Source organism: Heteronotia binoei, chromosome 2 (assembly GCF_032191835.1).
Source record: "Heteronotia binoei isolate CCM8104 ecotype False Entrance Well chromosome 2, APGP_CSIRO_Hbin_v1, whole genome shotgun sequence".
Lineage (NCBI taxonomy): Eukaryota > Metazoa > Chordata > Lepidosauria > Squamata > Gekkonidae > Heteronotia > Heteronotia binoei.
The window spans coordinates 43017582-43040921 of NC_083224.1; the positions used below are offsets into that span (position 1 = coordinate 43017582).

Below are 23340 nucleotides of genomic sequence, written 5' to 3' on the forward strand. Positions count from 1 at the left end.
TCACAGGGATTCAAAAAGTTGGGATGGGATACATAGTCCTGAAACCAAACCAAGCTTCAAAATATTCCAGTGCTCTGCAATGGCATCAAAACAGAAAAGTGAAACTGATTCCAAACATCTCTTCACTTTTCAGTATTCAAACAGCAGCAAGATGCTTTTGACAGTGTCAGCACAAAATGTGATTAACAATGGAGTCAGAACATTTTTGCCAGTTTTGCTAGCTTCACATATTAAACAGAAGGTGGAAGTGTATATGAGGGTTTACACATTTCTGGACATTCAAGACATCTAGTCCCCACCCCTTCATGAAATTAAAGATTCTGGCCACAATCCAAAGTGCTATGTTCAAAAGGAAAGTAACCTGACAAAAAGACTGCAGGGATTCACAGATATTTCCTATTGAAAGTTTGTTTCTAAGCAGTTTGGGGATTCCACGTGCTTTTAAACAAACCCAACCTGTTTGCCCTTTTGTAGTTCCAGATAGCATAGGGACAAAGAACTGCAGAATCTGCAACTCACAGAAACAGCCAGTGTCTCAACTGCCAGCTCTAAATGTTGTGAAATCTAGTCTGGAGTCTGGACATTATATTCAAGGACATGTTTACTCCCACACTTCCACCTACAAACGTTTTGGGGAAGAAGTGAGACTCACAATGCAGGAGACACGCAGAATGTGACAGATTAGATTTACAGGTTCAAACAACATAAATCTTTGAATTCAAGTCCCAGGGTTGGAATGTTTGTGTGTGTGTGTTTTTCCCCCTCCATATATTTAAAGACAAGGTTATTCAAAAAAGAGTCAATGCTACCAACCACTAAATCTAATTCCAATCTATTCTAGTTCATACATATATTGTACAATATTGCCTATACACAAATATGAAGAGGTGTCATCTTGAAGTACAGTCAATGTGTGTTTACATAAGAAAAAAGAGTTGTAATGTATTTTTAACCTGCATGCAACTACCTTCCTTCAGCCACTATACAGAAAATCATTAATACAAAATTGGAAAAGGGACTTATATTGAAACTGCAGGCGTCAAAGAAATTAGGATAATGAGACTGCAACTTTGGACTGCAACTTAATATATTTTTTAAAAAGCAGAATCTTAGCTTTCCCTTATTCTATTATCTATATTAGTTTTATTTCTAACAGAGCTCATTACTGGGCCTACTTTATTTTTGTAATCTTGTCATTATTTCCAAAACCACTAAAAAGGCTATCTATAACATATCACTGTCTAGGTTTCATTCTACAGCAGTTCATGCTTTAGCCATGCTTACTTGGAAGTCTCTGTATAGACCTCAGTTTTGTGTATCGACGTGTCAGGAAGCCATTTTCCAAGGTAGTTCCTAAATATTAACACGGGACTCTTAACAGAAAAACAGATGTGAGATAGCTAAACTAAATGTTCATTAGAAATGAGGATCAAGAGAAACATCTAGTAAAGTACAAAAGGTTGATCTAAATACAAGAGAAATATGGCCTGAGTTACTTTCTAAAATTACTCTCTTGGGCCTTGGCACCTGGCTGGGTCCAGGTAAAACAGTGCCATTTCATCTGTGCAACCAGTTCTAACAAGTGAGTTTGCACAGCTCCTTTATCACAGTCCCTGTCCTGGATGGCCATTTAATCTGATCTCACCAGACCTCAGAAGCTAAACAAGTCAGCTCTGGTTAATGCTTGAATGGGAGATCTCCAAGGAAGTTCAGGGTTTCTATGCAGAGGCAGGCCATGGCAAACCACCTCTGAATGTTTCATATCTTGAAAACCCTACGGCACTTTCTACCACCTCTATCATATGCGGACTTTTTCTGTGGACAGTTGCTGCCTTACTAGCTGCCTTGCAGAATATACGTTCTTCATCGGTGAACATAAAAAATATTTACATAAACTTCTCTTCGAGTTTTTTTTTTTTTAGGCAAAGCCAACAGCCTGTCTGCAGGGAGAATGGCATTTTCACAAGTGGCCTGAAAACAATTCTGTGGTCATCTGCAATTATTCACTGTAATGAAGGCAGTCAAGGTCATCCTGTGAAATCATCACATGCCCCTCTCTGGTTCATGCAGTGCAAAGTACGCTCCTCTCCACCCAGCCTGGAATGTATACAATGCTATGGGGAATAAAAGACGAATGGTGCCCTCTAGGCCAAGCACATCTGTTCATAGACTGCACACTCAGCTCATGGGAAAGCTGAAATGCCACTGTTAGTCCACTCTTTGTGCTCATTCTTTACAGCCATTCAAAACCAAGCAAGAGATGCCTTTAATGTCACTTGTGAAAATGCCTTAGGTCACTCACTACCACCAATGCCTAAGCTCTAGGACAAAAGCAGACCTCTTCCTCCTCAATTGCAGCACACTATTTGTGTAATAATAAAGCAGCCTTAACAAAACATTCCTTTTTGTCAAAGATGTCTTGCATCCAGCTTGCAGGTGAAGAACAGAGTTTCATCTCCTGTTATCTCTCTCTCTCTCTTTTTTTTAAAACAGCCACCTTTTGTGACAAAAGTGTGCTGGCTCTGGTGAAATACTGTGTTGCTACATCAAACCAACCCCCACTGTTTCAAAGGAATGTAGCACATTGCAAGATGGGACCTAGTAAACCTAAAGCCTGCCTGCAAAAATATAGGACAAAATTAAAATGGAGGAAGTAGAGCAAGTACTGAGGTAAGCTGTAGTGTGTGTCTGTGTGTGTTAAGTTCACAAATGTTTGTTATCTAACAATGGACTACCAACTCTCACCTCTGCCTGTGAGATTTCATATTCAATGTTTCTCCATGAAACGATCCGGCTCATTTGCTAGCTAACAGAGCCGACCGATGCAACCCAAGTATACTTTTTGGGTACTTCTAACCAAAATGCCTCAGCAGTACTGTTGGCCAAAGTCCTATAATAAAAGACACTGCTGGTAGTTTGGCACAGTGTAAAAATACAGCAATGGCATTTCTAGATCAAACAGATCTGTAGAACTGGCTCTAAAGAAATAGTTGCCATTCCTCTCTCCCACCCCCAAACTTTACAAAAACCCATAAAGTTTCCTCAAAACTTCTATTTTGTTTCAGATTGGATGTTTGTTTCTGAATATTTAAGAACTGCCAAAAACAATCTTGTCAAATTTTGTAAAAGAGCTCAAAAAACACATTATCTTCCCTGGGTAAAAAAAAGATGCTGCAACTTTCTGAGATTTTACATTAATCCAAAGCGAGAGTGCGTGGATGGGATGACAGTGGGGGGAAAGTGAAACAATAGGTGTGTCTTGTATGTGTGTGGGTGTGTTGTTTCATAATTAGAACTGGTGCCCTGCAGCACTTCCTACTTGGATGAAGAAGGGTCACTGACGCCCATCTTGGCTTCTGCCCAAGGTTACTTGGCTCTCCTTCACCTTCAGGATCCTCCAAGGATGATCTAAGATGCAACGCGCTTGAGGTCAGCGTTCCAGCAAACAAAACCTTGACAGCATGATTTTAAAAACAGAAGCAGTCCCCTCAGCATTTCCTGGCTCATTAAGACCTGTCGCAGCAAGGTCCAACTGTGCTCTCCAAGGAGAGCTGTGAGGACTGGCGCAGGAGTGGGGCGGTAGCAGGATCCACCATCGAGGAAGTTGGGAAAAGCTTATACCAGCCCACTGCCAAGGTTGACAAATCCAGTTCTTCTAAAAGAACCCGGGCAACTCCCATGAAGTGTTTGCGTTCCATGCGTCCGTAGTTGCCCCAGACAATGACCTTGGAAACAAAAGAAGGGAGGGATTGTGTTTAGTTCAAAAACAATTAGGCATGGATTAAAGAGGACAGCAGTTGGGGTGGGTCTTTCGACAAAGCTTTCCCACTATGGTGTTGGGAGCAACGCCACTCCTTGAACCAAGCCAGAATAGACTTTCCTGGATTAACTGCACACAACAATACAAGGAGCCCTGCTGGATCAGACCAGTGAACCATCTAGTCCAGCATCCTGTTTCGCATAGCGGCCAACTTATTCCTCTGGAGGGCCAACAACAGGGCATAGAAGCCCAGACCTTCCCTTGATGTTGCCTCCTGGCACTGGGATTCAGAGGTTTTGTGCCTCTGAATGTGGAGGTTCCCATCAGTCACCATGGCTTGTAGTCACTGATAGATCTATCCTTCATGATTATATCTAATCCCATTTTAAAGCTGTGAAGGCCCTCCAGGATTTATGTGCTACTGGAAGGACAAAAAAAAAAAGGGGCTTGGTGTCAATGTTCCCTCTAAGCTGTGGAGTCTTGTGAGCAAAAATTCTATTTCATGAGCTACTGGCATTAAAGTTGTGAACTATTGCATAAGTTAGTTTGCTCTGGGGCGATTTTTCCTGAGCTAAGACAAAAATGTGTGAGCCAGAGGTTAAAAATCTGTGAGCCAGCTCACACTAAATTAGCTTAGAGGGAACACTGCTTGCTGTAAGTATTTATTAAACTCTGCATCTGTCTAAAATGGCTGCCTCCTGATTTCCATGCCTGATGTCAACCAGTATTCCCTGTAAGCTGAGTTAGTGTGAGCTAGCTCACAGATTTTTAGCCTCCAGCTCACACATTTTTGTCTTAGCTCAGGAAAAATGGCTCCAGAACACACTAATTTATGCAGTAACTCACAACGTTAATGCCAGTAGCTCACAAAGCAGAATTTTTGCTCACAAGACTCTGCAGCTTAGAGGGAACATTGATGTCAACCACAGAGAAAACCAAACAAGAGATCAAGAGGGAGCGGAGTAGCATTCTACTCATCTGACCTGTATGTTCTATTGGAGAATATTGAGGTCTGGTTTCTTCCTGGAGGGATAGCAATGAGTAGAAACATACAATAAATGCCCTCAGGAGTCACCACTTTCACCTCCATAGAAATAAAAGTTAGTCCCTACCCATTTGGAATATAAGAAAATGTAAGGCATGTTACTTTCCCTCGAAGGTATTATTTTATTTCTATTAAAAACTTTTTAAAATAGAGAAATGGTTCCAGCAAGTCTGCACCCTGGAAGCAAAAGGTCACGACACTGATCTTTTAAATGGAAAATGTCTTGTTACACATTAGAAGCTTGCTTTTTAAAAAATCAGGAGGGCTAAACAAATGTTCCAGGTAGGATGGTGTGCCCATGAGCCCAACCCTGGCTGTGACCCTCCAGGAGAAGTTGCGGTTCAATGGCAGAGCAACTACTTTGTATGCAGGTAGTCCCAGGTCTGTCTTACCTGCAGTACTTTGCCTTGGGGGCTCTCTGGGAACAGTAATACTTGATTGTACAGGGGATCCAAAGATTTGCGAGCCACTTTGGTCTTCTTCTTTGCAATGCATACCCCATTTTCTAGAAGATAGGCCTTGATGTAAGCAGCTGAAAGTAAAGTGCACGGTAAAAGTTAGCTTCTTTTTATGATAAATGCATAAGACATTTTTAAGAATCCATTTTGTTCAGGTGCAGCCACTATAGCTGATCCATGGCTTCTGTGCTAAAGCATCTGCTTTGCATGAAGACCCTGTCACTTCCATGGATTATGAAATAGATGATGTGAAAAACTTCCATTTGGGACCCTTGAGAGCTGCTAACAGTCAAAATAGACATTACTGATCTAAACAGAGCAATGGCGTGATTCAGTATAACAGCTGCCAGGTCTAAACTAAATTAAAGGCTTGCAACCAGTGAGAGATTCCCCAGCCTGGCAACCAGCAAGGGACTGGGAGAGTGGAGACATAGGTGGGCAGTTGTTGGTGACGGCATGCCATCATTTCCTGAAAAAATCTGTGACATCACACCTCTCTAGGAATCATTGAAAACTCTATTGTAAAACCACAGAGGTTTCCCCAGGTAATGATAATCAGTGAAATCACTGAAAATTCTATGGTTTTGCATAGAGTTTCTAGCAATTCCTAGAGTAGTGTGATGACACTTCCTGGTTTTCCTGGAAGTGACATGTCATTGGCCCAATGGCTAATTTTTAAATTTTTCTTCTGTCACTGTTCTGAACAGTGACCATCTAACCCCACTGTGGGACTGGCAACCCTACAACTTCATGTGCTCATGTGGGGGTCTATGATAAAGAAAATGGATCACATGCAGAAGGTTTCATATTGAGTCCCAATTCCAGATCTAAAGTAGCATGTCTGGGCAAGACCTTTCTCTACTAGAGGCCCTAGTGAGTCACTTAGGCTTATGAGATTGCCTGACTGTCTCCAGGCCTCTTAGCTCCAGCAGAAGCAAAAACTGGGTGTGAGATGTTACATGATGTTGCAACATCACTTCTAGTTGCACCCTGAAGTGAAGGCATGATGCTGTAGGAATTCCCCAACTATCTATGGTTTCTATCATAGAGATTGCAGAATTCCTAGAATGCCATGAAGCCGCTTGCAGCTACAACCAGAAGTGCCAGTGTGCAGCATTGCTCTGCCCTCCCCATTTTTGTTCCTGTTGAAGTAAAGAACCCAGATGGCAATCCTAGAGCCACTATAGTCAGAGGAGACAATTGATCCACAATTAGGTGGATCAATGCTCTGACTTGGTATAAAGCAGTTTCATAGGTGCATCTGCTTCTGGACCTTTAAATTCAAATTCCCAGGTCTCCTCCTCCCTCTCAGCATGCAGTGAGGTTTCCCAGCATGACTATGACATCCTTCTGCCCACGCTAGCTTCAGTGTGGCATTAGACAAGATCAGCCATTTCTTGCTTGCCTGTGGTATGTCAGCTGCTTTCAGACAGTTTTGAAACAGCCAGTTGTTTATCAGTAGCAGCTGGGGAAAATGGACAAGCAACTTGACTAGGAAAAAAATTCTGTTTCTATTTTGCTAAGAGTTTCCCTCCCACTGAGCCTTGCTCATCTGACTTGACTAACCAGTAAAGTCTGATGAGCACTGAGCAGGCATTGCCCATTCTTTCCCTTAGTCCTCCAGCATTTCATGGAGGTAGAGTCAGCAGCTTATTAAAAGGAGGAGACAGAATAGAGAGAGACTGAGAAACAATACCTGGGAGAGTTTTGGATCCGGGCTTAGGGGTCAATCCTCGGGCTTGAATGATATCCACTTCCAGTTGTCCACTTCGTTCTTGTAACCCAATTTCTACATCCCCTGGACACCGGAAGAGATACAAGTTACGCACAGAAAAGTACCAGATTGTCCAAATGAGAAGACTGCAAGAAACTGCTGTCCACTGCAATGAGTCCTCTGAACAACTGTGGATACTCTAAAGTACTGCAGGTCTGTCCACCTGGTTCCCAGAACATCCTCAACACAACTCTTGAGCAATAAGACAGCCCCTTCTCTCTTCGTCTTGCTTGCATACCAAACCATGCTCAGAGATGATAGGCATCAAGACCTTACGCTGGAAAGCATATGATTTCAGGGTGATGCCCAACACCGAGACAGTTGTACTTTCTCCAGAATTATGCTTGTGTTGTATTAAAGTGTTTTGTTTATTATAGTTTGAGAGTCAGTTGTGTTTGCAAAGTGTTTTCTCCAGGGCTTTTTTTTATAGCAGGAACTCCTTTGCATACTAGGCCATATACCCCCTGATGTAGCCAATCCTCCAAGAGCTTAGCCCTGTGATAAGAGCCCTGTAAGCTTCAGGAGGACTGGCTACATCAGGGGGTGTGGCCTAATATGCAAAGGCGTTCCTGTTACAATAAAAGCCCTGGTTTTCTCTTTCTGGAGATGCAAAGTATCAATACCAGCAAGGTTAGCTATTGGTTGCTGGAATGTATTGCTTTTTCCAGTTTTGTTTGTAAAACACTTTTTCCAGTGTCCAGCTGCTAACTTGGGCTGCATCAGAACTCAGAAAAGGAGACTAAGGCCTGGATCCAGACTAATGTTTCCACCCAGACCAGGGTCTCCACGGATGCAAGGATCTCCATCTGCAAAGCATGACTCCTCTGACATGCAGCAGCATGAAATGTCCCCCTCAATCCTGTTCTGGTGGGTAGACAAGAAAATGCATAGCAAAAATCCTTGTTCCTGTGGAAATGTTACTCTGGATCCAACCCCATACTTTGGCTTCCACCTTTCCCTTTTGCACTCCCCCTTTTAATCACTCTAATGGACCTCCTAGTGTGGGATTATTGTAGACTGATGTCATTTTCATTGTATCGATCATCTCACAAAGGCTCAACATGGGACTTTGGAAAAAAATTCCCTCTCTGAGTTCCTGGGGCGTTGGATTTGAACCTCTGTTGGAAGTCAATCATTTTCAAAGTCGCTGCTTGATATTTTACAGACTGTGGGTTGGAAACCCATATTCATTAAGTGGCAGGGTTTTTGTTCTTACCCATGGAGGTAGTGGCCAAGGTTTGACGGCCAACAAACTGTGCCGGCCCCATGCTTCCCAGGAAGTCACTGAATTGGCCAGCAGACGCCAGATGCACTCCATTGAAATTCAAGCTGCAAAAGAAATTACATAAGAACATAAGAGAAGCCATGTTGGATCAGGCCAATGGCCCATCCAGTGTCACACACTGGCCAAAAAATTTATATATACATATAGATACACACTTGGCTAATAACCACTGATGGACCTCTGCTCCATATTTTTATCTAACCCCCTCTTGAAGCTGGCTATGGTTGTAGCCGCCACCACCTCTTTTGGCAGTGAATTCCACATGTTAATCACCCTTTGGGTGAAGAAGTACCTCCTTTTATCCGTTCTAACCCGACTGCTCAGCAATTTCATTGAATGCCCACGAGTTCTTGTATTGTGAGAAAGGGAGAAAAGTACTTATTTCTCTACCTTCTCCATCCCATGCATAATCTTGTAAACCTCTATCATGTCTCCCCGCAGTCGACGTTTCTCCAAGCTAAAGAGCCCCAAGCATTTTAACCTTTCTTCATAGGGAAAGTGTTCCAAACCTTTAATCATTCTAGTTGCCCTTTTCTGCACTTTTTCCAGTGCTATAATATCCTTTTTGAGGTGCGGTGACCAGAATTGCACACAGTATTCCAAATGAGACCGCACCATCGATTTATACAGGGACATTATGATACTGGCTGACTTGTTTTCAATTCCCTTCCTAATAATTCTCAGCATGGCATTGGCCTTTTTTATTGCAATTGCACACTGTCTTGACATTTTCAGTGAGTTATCTACCATGACCCCAAGATCTCTCTCTTGGTCAGTCTCTGCCAGTTCACACCCCATCAACTTGTATTTGTAGCTGGAATTCTTGGCCCCGATGTGCATTACTTTGCACTTGGCCACATTGAACCTCATCTGCCACGTAGACACCCACTCACCCAGCCTCAACAGATCCCTCTGGAGTTCCTCACAATCCTCTCTGGTTCTCACCACCTTGAACAATTTAGTGTCATCTGCAAACTTGGCCACTTCATTGCTTACTCCCAACTCCAAATCATTTAGGAACAAGTTAAAGAGCATGGGAGCCAGTACTGAGCCCTGCGGCACTCCACTGCTTACCGTCCTCCACTGCAAAGACTGCCCATTTATGCTCACTCTCTGCTTCCTATTAATTGGTTGGGGCAAGTCATTATTTCAAGCCTTTTCAGTGACCCAGCAATTAGGCAGCCTTAACTAGATATATGCATGGAATGAAGAGTTATTTGTATGTGCTCTGGTCTCATTGACTTCCACACTGGCTTGTTACATGTCATCAATACTCCCTCTAAGCTGTGGAGTCTTGTGAGCAAAAAAATCTATTTTGTGAGCTATAGGCATTAAAGTTGTGAGCTGCTGCATAAATTAGTTTGCTCTGGGGCCATTTTTCCTGAGCTAAGAAAAAAATGTGTGAGCCGGAGGCTAAAAAACTATGAGCTAGCTCACACTAACTCAGCTTAGAGGGAACCCTGCATGTCATCCATTTTCATTTCCCCTCCATCGTTTTCAGAGCACGTGCCAGTGTAGTTATAGATAATTACAAACAATCCGTTATCATCACAGTAAATCAACATGATAAAAAAACCCTTGTAATCTTTTTCTGTCCCAGGCGTAAGTATTTCCCATTCTTCCCTTCTACATAGCGGGGTAGGGGTGGGGGGAGAGGACAATTTCTATCCTGCAGGGCTGACTGCTTAGCAATTAAATTTTTTTGCTAGTTTGCACTTTCTTTCTTTTCCCTGAGGTGACTTATGGGAGGGAGTGTAAAGTTGAACAGATTAGCATTTCTCTTTTTATTCTCACAGAAAATACAACAGATTAAAGCACATATTCCACTTCGCCCTCACTGTGAACTTGAAGAGATCCTATTCAAAAATGAAAATAATAACAAAACACAGGGAGCCAGCCATGGTCTAGTTACACTGCATCTCGGTTAAGATGATAGACTGGGATAATGGAGACCTGAATTTAGATCCTCACTGGGTGACCTTGGACCATTGCAATGGGAGGGATCATGGCCAAGAATATGCTCTGCTTATAGAAGGTTCAATTTTTAATTAGTTGAACTGCCCTGCCTGTTCTCGATGGAACTTCACCTCTCTGTTTCTTTCTGCTAAGACCTGAACCAAAGACATCTAGTACGCTAGTCTAGGGTACCCTGTGAGCATGACCCATGGATCAATGGCAGAGCATGTGTTTTACATGCCAAATGCCACAGTTCCTGGCATGTCCAATTTAAAGACTATCGGGTAGCTAGGAAAGACATTTCCCAGAAGACCCTGGAGGGTTGTTGTGAGTCAGAGTAGAGGATACAGAGCAAAGGTAGACTGGTGCTCTGATTTATAAAGTAGTCGCATCACAGAAATCCAGGGCTTTTTTTGAGCAGGAATGCACAGAAACAAAGTTCTGGCTGGCTTGGCATCAGGGGGTGTAGCCTAATATGCAAATTAGCTCATGCCAGGCCTTTTCTATAAAAAGTCTTGTGTGAAACAATGATGATGTCAGGGGTGTGGCCTAATATGCAAATGAGTCCCTGCTGGGCTTTTTCTACAAAAAAAGCCCTGCAGAAGTCAATTTTTTCACACTTCTTCCAGTAATTGTGAAAGCACATTCCTATAAAATGAGACAAGGGGCTCTCATTTTTCATTTAAGCAGTCATTAGTACTGTAGCATAGGGACGAATGAAATCTTGAAGTTCATCAAACCTAGTCCTCTTCCACTAGCAACTTTAAACTCTTTAAACAGGACATGTGAGTGTGCCTACAAGTATCCATAAGGGTCAGTACGTTGTTTCAGACAATTTATCATGCACATGTGTGTATTGCTAACCTTCAGGGATGGTTGCCAGGCAATATTTTAGAAATGGATGGTGAAGTTGTGTGACATCACTTCCATATGTACCCAGAAGTGATGTAACTACACCCTAGGAATTCCCCAATCTCTACAATAAAACCCACAGAGGTTTGGAGAAATCCTAGAGCCTTATAACAGCTCTTCCAGGTACAACTGGAAGTGATGTTGTACTGTTGCATACCTTACCTTACCAACCACTGCCATTTTTACTCCCACTTGAGCAAAGAGCAGGAGCTAGGAGCCAGGGCTAGGAGACTGCATACCATAGCAGGTAATCTGGTAAGGCCACCTTATGGTGAATATTTTGTATCAGACAATATTTGTTGGTTCCTTTTATGGATTTATTGGTAGGCTGGTTGAGTGTTGAAAGAGTAACAGAGCAATATTATGGAAGTACTTGAGGTATATGTACAATCTATAACTGGATGTACAGATCAATGTGCACTCCCCAAGACTTCTAAAGACAAAACCATTCATCTGATAGTGGGGGCAAGATCCAGCAGTTATAGAATTTCTGGGATTTGTTGTTAGTTAGTTCCTCAGTAAAAGATTCCTTTGAGCATGTAGAACACAACTCTATGGGATGGGAGAAACAAGTATGGCTCAGTCATGTGGACCAAGGAAGTCACTAGAACACAGCTTCATGATCAAGAGCAAACCATGTGTCACATCAGCCGTGAAGCTGGATCCATGTCAGGGTGAGAAACCACACTAATTTCTCAAAATCTCTACCTTTGGACATACCCTAGATCAACACACTGGAAATCTTTTAGCAACCAATTGCAGAAGCCGCTGTAGTACAATGCAGTGATGAAGCATTAGTGAATGCTCAACTAATCTGCGGACAGATTTATTTCAGAGAAAATTATTTTAAGAGGCACTGAACCATTGCATTAAACTGGCACGTGCTCCCTGTGGAGAAGTATGTAAGAGTGCCAGAAAGCCATAATTAGGCCTATCAGGAGTGTGTTGCAGCTTCTGCAGGAAACCAAGGGAAGCCATGTGAGAAAAAAGGTCCTTTTGGTCGCAAAGTAAACAAGGCTGATAAGTCTTGGCATGAATTCTGTGTATTCGTGAAGACAATAATTGATACCAAACAGACTGCAAAAGAATTTGATCCTCCCAACACTCCTTTCTATTGCTTTAGACTGACTCTTAACCAAAGAGTTACAGAATATGCATGAATATTTGATTTCTGTGACCTCCACTAATATTTGATATTAATAGTCACATGCAGTAATATTTATTTGTAGCTGACTGTTGACATGCAATAGTATTTCATATTTGACCATTGATAGTTGACAGTCAATGTCATTTTGCACAAGTGCAGCAGGGAGGCAGAAGTCCAAGAGTTCATACTTCATACCTGACAAAAATTAGAACTACCAAGAGATGCCACTGTGTCAAAGGCATTCATCTTTCGAGGTAGTAAAATGGAATGTTAAATTAAGATTTATATTCAAGAACTGGGCTATTTTGAATATCTGCAAAAACTAAATTTGAACTTCAGTTCTGAAACCTGCATTCTCTTATGCTGCAATCCTAATAACATTTTTTGGGAGTAAGCCCAACTGAATAAAATGGGGACTTACATCTGACTAGACCGGCTTGGAATTATTCCCTTAATTTGGGATCACATATGCTAAAATATACTTCATATTATCAGATGCTAAAGAGCAACTAAGGAACAGAGGTAGCATGGTATAACCTGATCTCTGCAGAACTTTGAAGTTAAGCACGGTTGGTACTTCGAAGGGAGACCTCCAAGGCAGGCTCTGCAGAGGAAAGCAATGGCAGACCACCTCCGCTTCTCACTTGAAAGCCCCTTGCTATAACTCAGCTGTGACTTGATGCTACTTTACACGCACACAAGGAGCAATCGGCAGGTGAGAGGGGTTATCAGACTTGTGGTCTTCTCTGTGACTTCTGACTGGTTAGTATCAGAAAAAGAATGCTGGAATACATGAACCATTGGTCCCATCCAACATCGATGACCCAGTGTAAAAGAGCTCATCCTTCTCAGGCCTCTGCTCAAGACCTATACTGGCATTGGCAGGCTTTTTCAAAGACCTAGATGCTAGAGCTTTCCTTCCTCTGGTAGCCTAGCTGTCTTGGTTACATGGGCGTTTTCTCCAGCTAGGGGGATGTCTGTTCTCCCACCTCTTTGAAGTCTCTTCCTGCCTGTTCAGTAGTCTGGAAGCTGATTGGCTGCTGCTTGCTCTCCTTCCTTTCCAGCACCTTGAAGAATTTTTATGGACTTCATGCTGGGCATCCTGTTGTCTAGGTGCCAGCCCCATTGATTTTGTAGTATTTCTGACCCATTCACATAATCTTCTAGTTGGATGATTGACCAAGGTACTGGCTGCTGTGGAGCTTGGAATAGCATGGCTTCTAACAAAGTAGTCAAGTTTCACCCTTAAGACCAACAAAGTTTTATTCATAATGTAAGCTTCGTTGGTCTTAAAGGTGCACTTGACTTCTGCTTTGTTCTACAGCTTCAGACCAACACGGCTGCCCAGCTGGATTTATCTACATGGTTCCTAACAGTTAGCCATATGCCACTACCCCATAGCTCAGAATCTTTCCTGGGTTGCATGATTCAGCCTTGTATTTATCAGCACATGCGCTCTCCAAGTCACAAGCACAATTCTGCCTCAACCTAGGAAGAAGCTGCTAAGTAACAAATGTTTGCCTATACTCTGGAAAAGGATGAATGAGTCAACAGAGAAGATCTTTTTGCCAGAGCAGAGGAGGGAATCACTGCTGCACTGTTGTGTACCACGTTACAGAAAATATTAACACATAGTGCACTGCTTCTGCCAAACCTGAAGGAAAAGCTGCACTCTCTATACAGGCAAGAGAAGGGTACCAAACCATTGCTGGATTCAACATGAACTGTTTTCCTGGCTGTCAGAAAGGGAAAATATAATCTCTCTGCTTCTATGACCTCTGTCTCCTAGTCATTATAATTAACGATGCTCCTGTTACCACAGCATGTTAATGATTTTAATAAAATTAGATCAGATGGCCTTTTGAAACAGTACTTGACTCTTCCGCTGAACTTCATACAGTTGGCTGAACCTGCCCTGGGCAGCAGCCGATGGACCAATATGTGCTGTAACACTGGAGTTGAACAAAGTCAATGGAGGTCAGCCACATCTACAGCACTTCTGCAGTCAACAGCGCAAAAGGTGAAGCTATGGGAGACAAGCAAGACGGACAAGCAGTCAGGCTCTACTTGTATGCAGGCAGGCACAGTGTTCCTTATTGGAGATTCATTCCAGCATGCACTGCTAGGAAAGGAGACGGCAACAAGTCTTTTCAACCTATATTTAAAAAACCATTCAAAGCTTGCATCTACACAACAACCAGATTTGTTAACAGCTTCTCTTTTGAGAGTTGCTTACTTCTGCAAGAACCATGACTCTACCTCCCTCATGCTTCTTTGAAGCTGTATTTTCCAGCTCCCACCAGCTTTTACTACCCTCAGTCTCCTCTAAAGCATTCATTTCTTCACACAGTATTACTAAATAAATGCAAGGATTTTAAGATAAATGCTGGACAAAAGCTTTGCTCTTTGCATAAGCTCAGTTTACCTCCAAGATAATTGTTTATTTTTTGTTTTATTTACAAAATGTACACCTCATCATAGGGAGGTTATGGGCATAAACCAGGGGTCCTCAGTCTCATTGAGCCTGTGGGATCTTTTGGAAATTTGAGAATGGTGAGTGGCCATTGATGCCATGCGGACCAGGGCCAATCACAAAATGTCAGAAGGCTGCAAGCCAAGAATCCTTCTATGATGGAGGCAACTATTTCTGAATGGGTGTTCCTGCAGACACAAAGCTCTGCAGGCTCTTCTGAAGCACCTCCTGCTTTAACGAGGTGGAGGAAAGTCAGGACTGACCATTTGCTTGGGGGATCATGTTTAGGGGAAGAAGCAAACGGGCGCTAGGAAACCCAGAGGCAAGGCACCATGGTGTCCAAGGGCATGGCAGTAGGGAATCACTTAGGAACATAAGAAGAACGTTGCTGAATCAGCCCAGTGGTCCATCTAGTCCAGCATCCTGTCTCACACAGTGGCCACTCAATTCCTCTGGAGGTCCAACAGCAGGACACAGAGGCTGAAGCCTTCCACTGATGTTGCTCCCTGGTGCAGAGATTCAGAGACTGCCTGTCTCTGAATGTGGAGGTTCCCTTTAGTCACCATGGCTAGTGGCCACTGACAGGCATCCTCCATGAATCTACCTCATTCACTTTTAAAGTTGTCTGTGCATGTAACTATCACTACATCCTCTGGCAGTGAATTCCACATTTCAATCACTTGCTGTGTAAAGAAGTATTTCCTTCTGGGTATTCCTTTCCACTTCTGTAGCCTATGCACATTACCACCTGGGCCTGCATCACCAGCAGCCTGAAGCAGTGCATCTCAAAAAGTAAAGCAAATTTGGAAGCAGGTCCCACTTCAAAATCCTTGACTTAGCTGCATGTCAGAAGAGAGAGACTAGTACATGGCACTGACTTCTGGATTCTGTAAGGATGGGCATTTTAAAAAAGGAAAAATCACCTTAATTAAGTCCTTACAGTAAGAGAACAAGTTGAAGATCAAGCAGCATACCAAGGAAGTCAGATACAAAAGCCACAGATCATTTAATTTATCGAAGTCTCTACAGGGTTAGAACAACAAGAGCTCTGGCTAAGAACTTGTTCTTTTAATAATGCTTAGAGGACAGAATATTTAAGGCAGGATTTCAGACAACATTTCAGGACAGGAGGGAAAACAGAGAAAAGTTGGGAAGAACAATCTGTCAGAGATTATGAACTCCTTGCAGTCCCCTGCTTATGTACACCAAAATTCATTCCCCTATATATCAATGTTCAAGGACAATATCATGCTCAAATGTAGAAACAAAGAATGCGCAACTGCTAACTCAGACCAATGACCTTTTGAAAATATGGTTGCCTTATACTGAGTAGACCATTGGTCCACCTACTTCAGCATTGTCGTCTTTGACTTTTTGATCTAAAGGATGTCCGGAAGACAGAGCAGTCTTTCCCAACACTGGCTGCTGGGGATTCTTTAACTGGAGATACTAGAGATTGAACTTTGGGCCTTCCGCAAGCCAAGCATGTAGTCATTCAGTAAAACACAACCTATTCAACCCCCACTTTCCTCAGATGGTGATATGGCATCAGTCAAAGGTCCCAAGTTCAACCCCAAGTATCACCAGTTAAAAGATCTCAAGTAATAGATGTTAGGAAAGACAGCCTGCCTGAGACCCAGAAAGCCAGTGCCGGTCAGGTTAGGTAGTACTGAGACTGGCCACTGGTATGATTCAGCACTCGGAATGCTGAATCATCAGCCACTGGTATGATTCAGATAGGTTTCATTTCTCTCATCCTTACCTAGTAGCTAGGTGAGCCTTGGTCACCCCACTCTTTTACTTGTTAATCCTGATATATTTGCAGCCTGATAAATAACATGTCATATTTTGCGACTCTTCCTAACCCTAACATGTATACCACTTATGAAGTACTTGTTCAAAGATCCCTTTTCCTCGCATTTGAGAGTCCAACCTTCCATTTTCCACCTTTAATAATTCACCCATACACTTGAAGAAGAACATGCTATCAAATCGCAACCAGATCATGGTTGCCCATCCACAGGATGCTCCAGCTAAGAGATGAGCAGAAGTGGTTTGCCATTGTCTTCCTTTGCATACCAACTTCAGTCTTCCTTGGTGGTCTCCCATCCAAGTATTGACCATGACTGACCCTAGTAAGCTCTGATAAGCCCAGGCTAAACTGAGCTATTTGGGCTGCTCCATACAATTGACCTGCTTTTAAATTGCATTCTGGAAAGTAACGGTGGTTCAGTTAGCTAATGAATGGAACCGTCTTTAAGTGAGGAATGCTTTGAAGAAAATCCCGTGTGGGAGCTGTTCTTTTCCAACCTGCCAACTGTAATGTATTAGTATGCAAACTGTATCTTCACACAGCTAAGTTTAGGCAAATGTATCATTAATTTCTTTTCTTGTCCATGTGGAGTTTGTGACCTCTTTTCAATTCTATTTTTAAATTGCTTCGGAGATCTTGCATGCCAAACACTGCTGTAGAGTGCCAATGTTTTCATTTCACCAGCAGCCTGAAACTGCGCAGTGTTTACTTCCCAGTCTCCTAAATTCCCCTTCCCAATGATCTATTGCTACACACCTCCCACCCATTCTTATTGCTAAAGCAGGGCAGAAGAAGAAAATGCTCAAAGGTAGCATGCCTCTTCACTGAGTGCAAAAAATTCCTAGGTTTAATGGTTGGCGCTGCTAGTTAAAAAGAATCCCTGGGACCATAAATTGCCACAGCCAAACACAGTAAGTAGCCAGTATTGCAACAGATACACCATAAGAACATGACATCCAGGAATTCCATGACATTCAAAGTCCTTTGTTGGCCTAGTCCATCATATCCATAGGGTCAACTCTCCACCTATGCTCCATCATGACAGCTTCACTTATCTGAGCAATTGTTGTGGCCTGCAACTTATTGAGGAGCTCCACCATGTTGGCTGCTTGGGATTGACCATCTTCTAGAGGAGTCAAGAAGGAAGGGGTTTCCTGATTAATTACAATTCCTCAAAAATTCCATTAGTTGCAAATCCATCAATAATAGTAATGTTGACTACTGCTTATGTTAACTATTGCTAATGCATTCTTTTTCTTTTTTTGCTAATGCATCTTTGAGAATTTTGTCTTTAGTTGAACAGCTAATAGATTTATGAAACTGAGTGCATGCAGGCAGAGATGAATATAAACCATGGTCCATCTTTTAGATATGTTTTAATATTTATTTACATCATTTATAGACTGCCTTTCTCTCTGAGGTTCAGGGCAGCTCACATAGCATGAGACAATTTAAATCAACAAGAATGGAAAAATGCAACAAGGTCTGAATTTGCAGAAATCTGGAAAAAAAGAGCTGAAACCAAGCATAAGTATCAATGTGACTCATTAAATTACACACAAATTACATAGCAGGATCATACATGGCAACTGACAGTACACACCATACACACCAGTACAGTCCACAGTCCCTATCTCTTTACCAAAGCATCCTTCTGAAACATTTCATTACACTATAGTTCCATACCTGTGTAAAATAGCCTTCTTGAATAATTTAGGTTCACATAGTTTGTGGACAGCCAGGAGGGCATGAGTCTTCAAGACACACGCTTCCATAAGTTGGGGGACCACAACTTATGTATATAGGTAGTTATTGGATTCTGCCCATTTACAGAAGGCCCTGCTGAGATATGTGAAGCTGTCATGATGGAGCATAGGTGGAGAGATAATCCCATGGAGATGATGGACCAGGCCAACAAAGGACTTTGTAGACTCATGGCCAATATCTTGAACTGACTCGGAAACTAGGCAGAGCATGCATATTACTCCCATTTTGCAATAACTGCAAATCATCCCATTGTCTGGTCTGAAACCAGACTGAAAAGGGTGCAGAACAGATGAGTTATCCAAGAAGACCTGGATCTGATCTGTTACTGCTCTCTATCATTGTTCCTAGGAATGGCAGATTAAAGAATGGGTGATAACTGACGAAATCATTTTTCTGTAGGGATGGTTTTTCATGTAGTGGACAGATAACTTCTCTGAGTGGCTGGAAGAAAGTGTCATTAAGTTTACAGACTGATTTAGGATGTACATGAAGGGATCATTAATGTGGTCCTTACGTGATTTTAGCAGTCAGGATAAGCAATGGTGGCTTTTACAGATCCTAGGTTCCAGTCAACACCCATCACAGTAACTGAGGCAAAATGGCCATAAGCAGACCAGATGAAGCATTGGGTTATTCTTCTGCTTGGCCCATATTATATGTTTGGTATGCACTGATTCATCTGTGTGATGGGGGGTAAACACTGAGCATTTGTTTGATGGGGGGAAAGTGCAGGTAAAAACAAACAAAGCAAAAATAAGTTTTTCCCACGGTCACCAACCCAATTCTTCTGGGAAGCCCACAATCAAAAGATAAAGGCAGTGGCCCTACCATGCTGTTGCCCTTCCCGCAACTGGTATTCAGAAATACACTGTCTCTGAACATAGAGGTTCTAATTAGGTGTCATGGTTAACAGCTCATTGCTAGATTTATCCTGCACAATCAGTGTAGGGAGTTCTCTGCCAGAGGATGTGGCAATGACCAATAGTATAGGTGGATTTTAATGGTGCAAGGGGAGATACATTATACTTAGATAGTTTTAATGGAGAATTAAAAAAAAATCACGGAGGACTGGTATTTCAAAGGCTCTTAGGTCCTGGTAACTAAATAGAACCTCTAGTTCAGAGGCACTATGCCATTAAAAGCTAGTTTTTTAAGGGGGGGAGAACAAGGTTTCCCATAAACATTTGGCTGGTCATTGTAGGAAAGAAGATGCTGGATGAGATGGACCCTTGGTGAGATCCAACCAGATGTTTCTCATGTCCACAGTGAAGGAAGTCTAGCTTGACCATTTCTTCTTCAGTGGGAATGTCCTTGGAAAGTGACAATATCAGAACCATGGCACTAAATAACCACAAGTTCCAGTTATCAGGTTGAATGCCAGTGCAGCAGATAAAAGCAAAGGTGCCAGTTTGCACCCAAGAAGGATATTGAGGGCCATACCTTGGAAGCACATGAAAGCCTTGGCTGATATCAAGATCAATGACCCTCATTTTCAAGATTTGCTGTAGGGTCCATAAAAATTCTGATTATCCTTTGCCTGATGACTTATGAGAAACTGAATCAAATCTAGAGCTCTGTACGTGTTAGCTTAAGGAGAGCTTTGTAATGGATATTACAAATTCTTACCCCTGCAAGATGAGGACTTTTGCTAGAGGGCAGTGTCTGTAAATACAGCGCTAATGATGGGAGAATGGGGCTTTGGTGGAAAGAATTGCCAATAATCTGCCTGATGTACATTAACACATTCATTATCCTGCTGGAACGGCTCAAGAGCTGACATATCCCCATATTCATTGGCACGGAGATGATGGGATGATCACCCAACAGAATAAATGGAGCAAATCATCTTTCACAATTGGATTAATGGGCTATTTCTTCATCATGTCCACTCCTTTAAGTGAATTAGCCCTTACTGTTTCTGACATTATCTAATATGGACAGCTAAATGCACTCCTAATCATCCCTTTCCCAGCTGTAGAAGAGTTTTCACCAAGATCTTTCTTATTTTCAGGCATTCCTGGGCCTTCAGTTTCTCAGAACAATGCCCCAGTTGCAAGCCTGTGGATGTTCCTGCACACTTTTACTGTAGACTGAATGGGGGCTATGGGTCATCTGAACCCACCCTATTACTAAACAATTTAGTGTTAAATTCCTTAGCTAGGAAAAGGAATAACGCAGCTAATGTGTTTGTTTTTGTGGGGGGGGGGAGAGACAAAGTGATAATTTTTCTGTGTACACATAAAAGAAAAAGGAGGAAGAGTAGCTTTCCAAATCACCATCTTTCCTCACCTCCTGGAGGAGCCATCCATCCCTTCTCAGTCTTCTCCTCCATCCTCTAGCTCATGGGTGTCAAACTCATTTGTTATGAGGGCCAGGTCTGACATAAATGAGACCTTGTCGGGCCAGGCAATGGAGATCAGTTCACCTGGACAAAATGGCCACTTTAGAAGGTGGATTCCATGGCATTATATCCCATTGAAGTCCCGCCATCTTCCCAAACCTCACTTTCCTTTGACTCCACCCCCCAAATCTCCAGGTATTTCTGATCCCAGAGTTGCAACCATATGAATTAGAGCATCAAGATGAGACTGGCAGTGGCTCTCCATACTCTCAGGGATAGGTCTTTCACTTCTAGGGTTGCCAGGTCCAATTCAAGAAATATTTGGGGACTTTGGGGGTGGGGCCAGGAGACTTTGGGGATGGTGCCAGGAGCAAGGTTGTGACAAGAATGACTGAACTCCAAAGGGAGTTCTGGCCATCCATTTATAGGAACCACACAGCTTTTAAATGCCTTCCCTCAATTGGAAATAATGAAGGATAGAGGCACCTTCTTTGGGGGCTCATAGAATTGGACCTTTGGTCCAATCTTTTTGAAACTTGGGGGGTGTTTAAAGAAGAGGCACTGGATGCTATGATAAAGATTTGGTGCATCTACCTAAAAAAACAGTCTTCCCAGAGGTGTACCCACAGATCAATTCTCCCTTATACTCTATGGGAATCGGTCTCCATAGGGAATAATGGAATGTCCAACAGACATTTCCCTCCCCCACCCTGCTTTCTGATGATCCTGAAGCAGGGGGAGGGCCTCCAAACCGGGGGATCCCCTGACCCCATCAGGGGATTAAACCCAACTGGAAACCACAGTGTACAGATGATTAAGAGCTCACAAAAAAACCCTATGTGTAAAGAATTTCAAAAAATTATGCTAAACAATTTCATAAACTCTTTTGTAGTCTATATACTTTTACACAATATAATTAATTACACTTGAATCAAACTCATTGTCCATGAATCAAAACTTAAAGTAACAGTCCAATTCAGGATGCTGAAAATGAAAAAAGGTACCAGCACCTGCTGTACAATCGTGTTCTCAGACGCAGGTAGTACCAAAACGAAGCTTTATGAAATTCTTGAGGCAGCAGTCCTCTATTCAACCGGTGTGGCTACACGACTCCTAGGTTCATCTCGTGTTTCATTTGCCACTTCCACTGGCTATGATTTAACTGGGAACCCGTGCTAAGGCAACCGCTCACATACACATAAGCTCAATGATTCTGATTTGCACAAATAGGTTCTCTCAAGAGAACCTGCAGTGGAAGTTTCACCAGTAACTGTGACTGGCATCCTCAGAGGTGTAACCCAGAAAACTGGAGTTCTCTCAGGGTCAAAATTTATATTATTGATAATTTGATTGTGGTCAAATTAGGGTTGCCAGGTCTGTGTTGGAAAATGCCTGGAGGCTTTGGGGCTAGATCCAGGAGAGTGTGAGGTTTGGGGAAAGGTGGGGCCTTAGCATGGTACAATGCCATACAGTCCACCCTTCAAAGCAGCCATTTTCTCCAGGGAAGCTGATCTCTGCCAGCTGGAGATCAGTTGTAAAAGCGGGAGAGCTCCAGGCCCCACCCGGAGGTTGCCAACCCTAGGTCAAATACAGTACTTTCTCCAAGCAGCTAAGGGAATGATTTAAAATTACAATACAATGACAGCTTACATATTAAACAATTGGGTGATTCAGAGGTAAAAGTCAAGTCGGCTGGGGAACTATTGTTATTATTTAAAAATCATATTTTGCCAGGCATTTTCTGTTTGCTTCTTTGTTGAAAAGGGCCATGGCTCAGCGATAGAGCATCTGCTTTGCATACAGAGGTTCTGTTCCTAACAGCTCCAGTCAAAAGGTACAGTAGAAGCTGATTTGAAAGACCTTAAGCTCTTAGACATAGCTAGGGTTGCCAAGTCCAACTCAAGAAATATCTGGGAACTTTGGGGGTGGAGCCAGGAGACATTAGGGGCGGAGCCAGGAGCAAGGGTGTGACAAGCATAAATGAACTCCAAGGGAGTTCTGGCCATCATATTTAAAGGGACGGCACACCTTTTCAATTCCTTTCTTCCATAGGAAATAATGAAGGATAGGGGCACCTTCTTTTGGGGCTCATAGAATTGGACCCCCTGGTCCAATCTTTTTGAAGCTTGAGGGGTATTTTGGGGAGAGGCACTAGATGCTATACTGAAAATTTGGTGTTTCTACCCCAAAAAACAGCCCACCCAGAGCCCTAGATACCCGTCGATCAATTCTCCATGATTTTCTATGGGAATAAATCTCCATAGAGAATAATAGACATTTCCCTCCCCTCCCCCCACTTTCTGACGACTCTGAAGCGGGGGAGGGTCTCCAAACCGGGGGATCCCCTGCCCCCACCTGGGGATTGGCAACCCTAGACATAGCCAGTCAGAGTAGACCCTTGGTTCAGTATAAGGCGGCTTCCTTTGATTCAGAAAAAAATACTAAAATATGGGGGGGGGGAGTGGAAAGTGGCACAATTTTGCTGCTGTGCCCTTCCCCCCCCCAAAAAAATGTTATTGCCTCTGCCACACATTCATTGTCTATTACACGTGTTCCCTCACATTCATATTTACTGTAGGGCTGCCAAGCCCCCGGTCCAGGTAGGGAAT

General features: G+C 42.7%; 1 protein-coding gene and 1 long non-coding RNA gene across 3 annotated transcripts in view; one reads left to right on the forward strand and one right to left on the reverse strand.

Moving 5' to 3' along the window:
• Positions 1 to 23340, forward strand: part of LOC132566145 (uncharacterized) — a 282585-nt gene that overhangs the window by 164763 nt on the left and 94482 nt on the right. The window lies entirely within an intron of this gene.
• The window catches only part of RIMS4 (regulating synaptic membrane exocytosis 4), a 115126-nt gene continuing 92548 nt past the window's right edge, over positions 763 to 23340 (reverse strand). For both annotated transcript variants that reach the window (XM_060230893.1, XM_060230892.1), the window contains exons 3-6: positions 8254 to 8366; positions 6960 to 7061; positions 5198 to 5337; positions 763 to 3725 (exon numbers count right to left, since the gene is read on the reverse strand). In XM_060230893.1, the coding sequence (XP_060086876.1) occupies positions 3507 to 3725; positions 5198 to 5337; positions 6960 to 7061; positions 8254 to 8366 (574 nt within the window). In that variant the 3' untranslated portion in view covers positions 763 to 3506. The remainder of the gene's footprint in view (positions 3726 to 5197; positions 5338 to 6959; positions 7062 to 8253; positions 8367 to 23340) is intronic.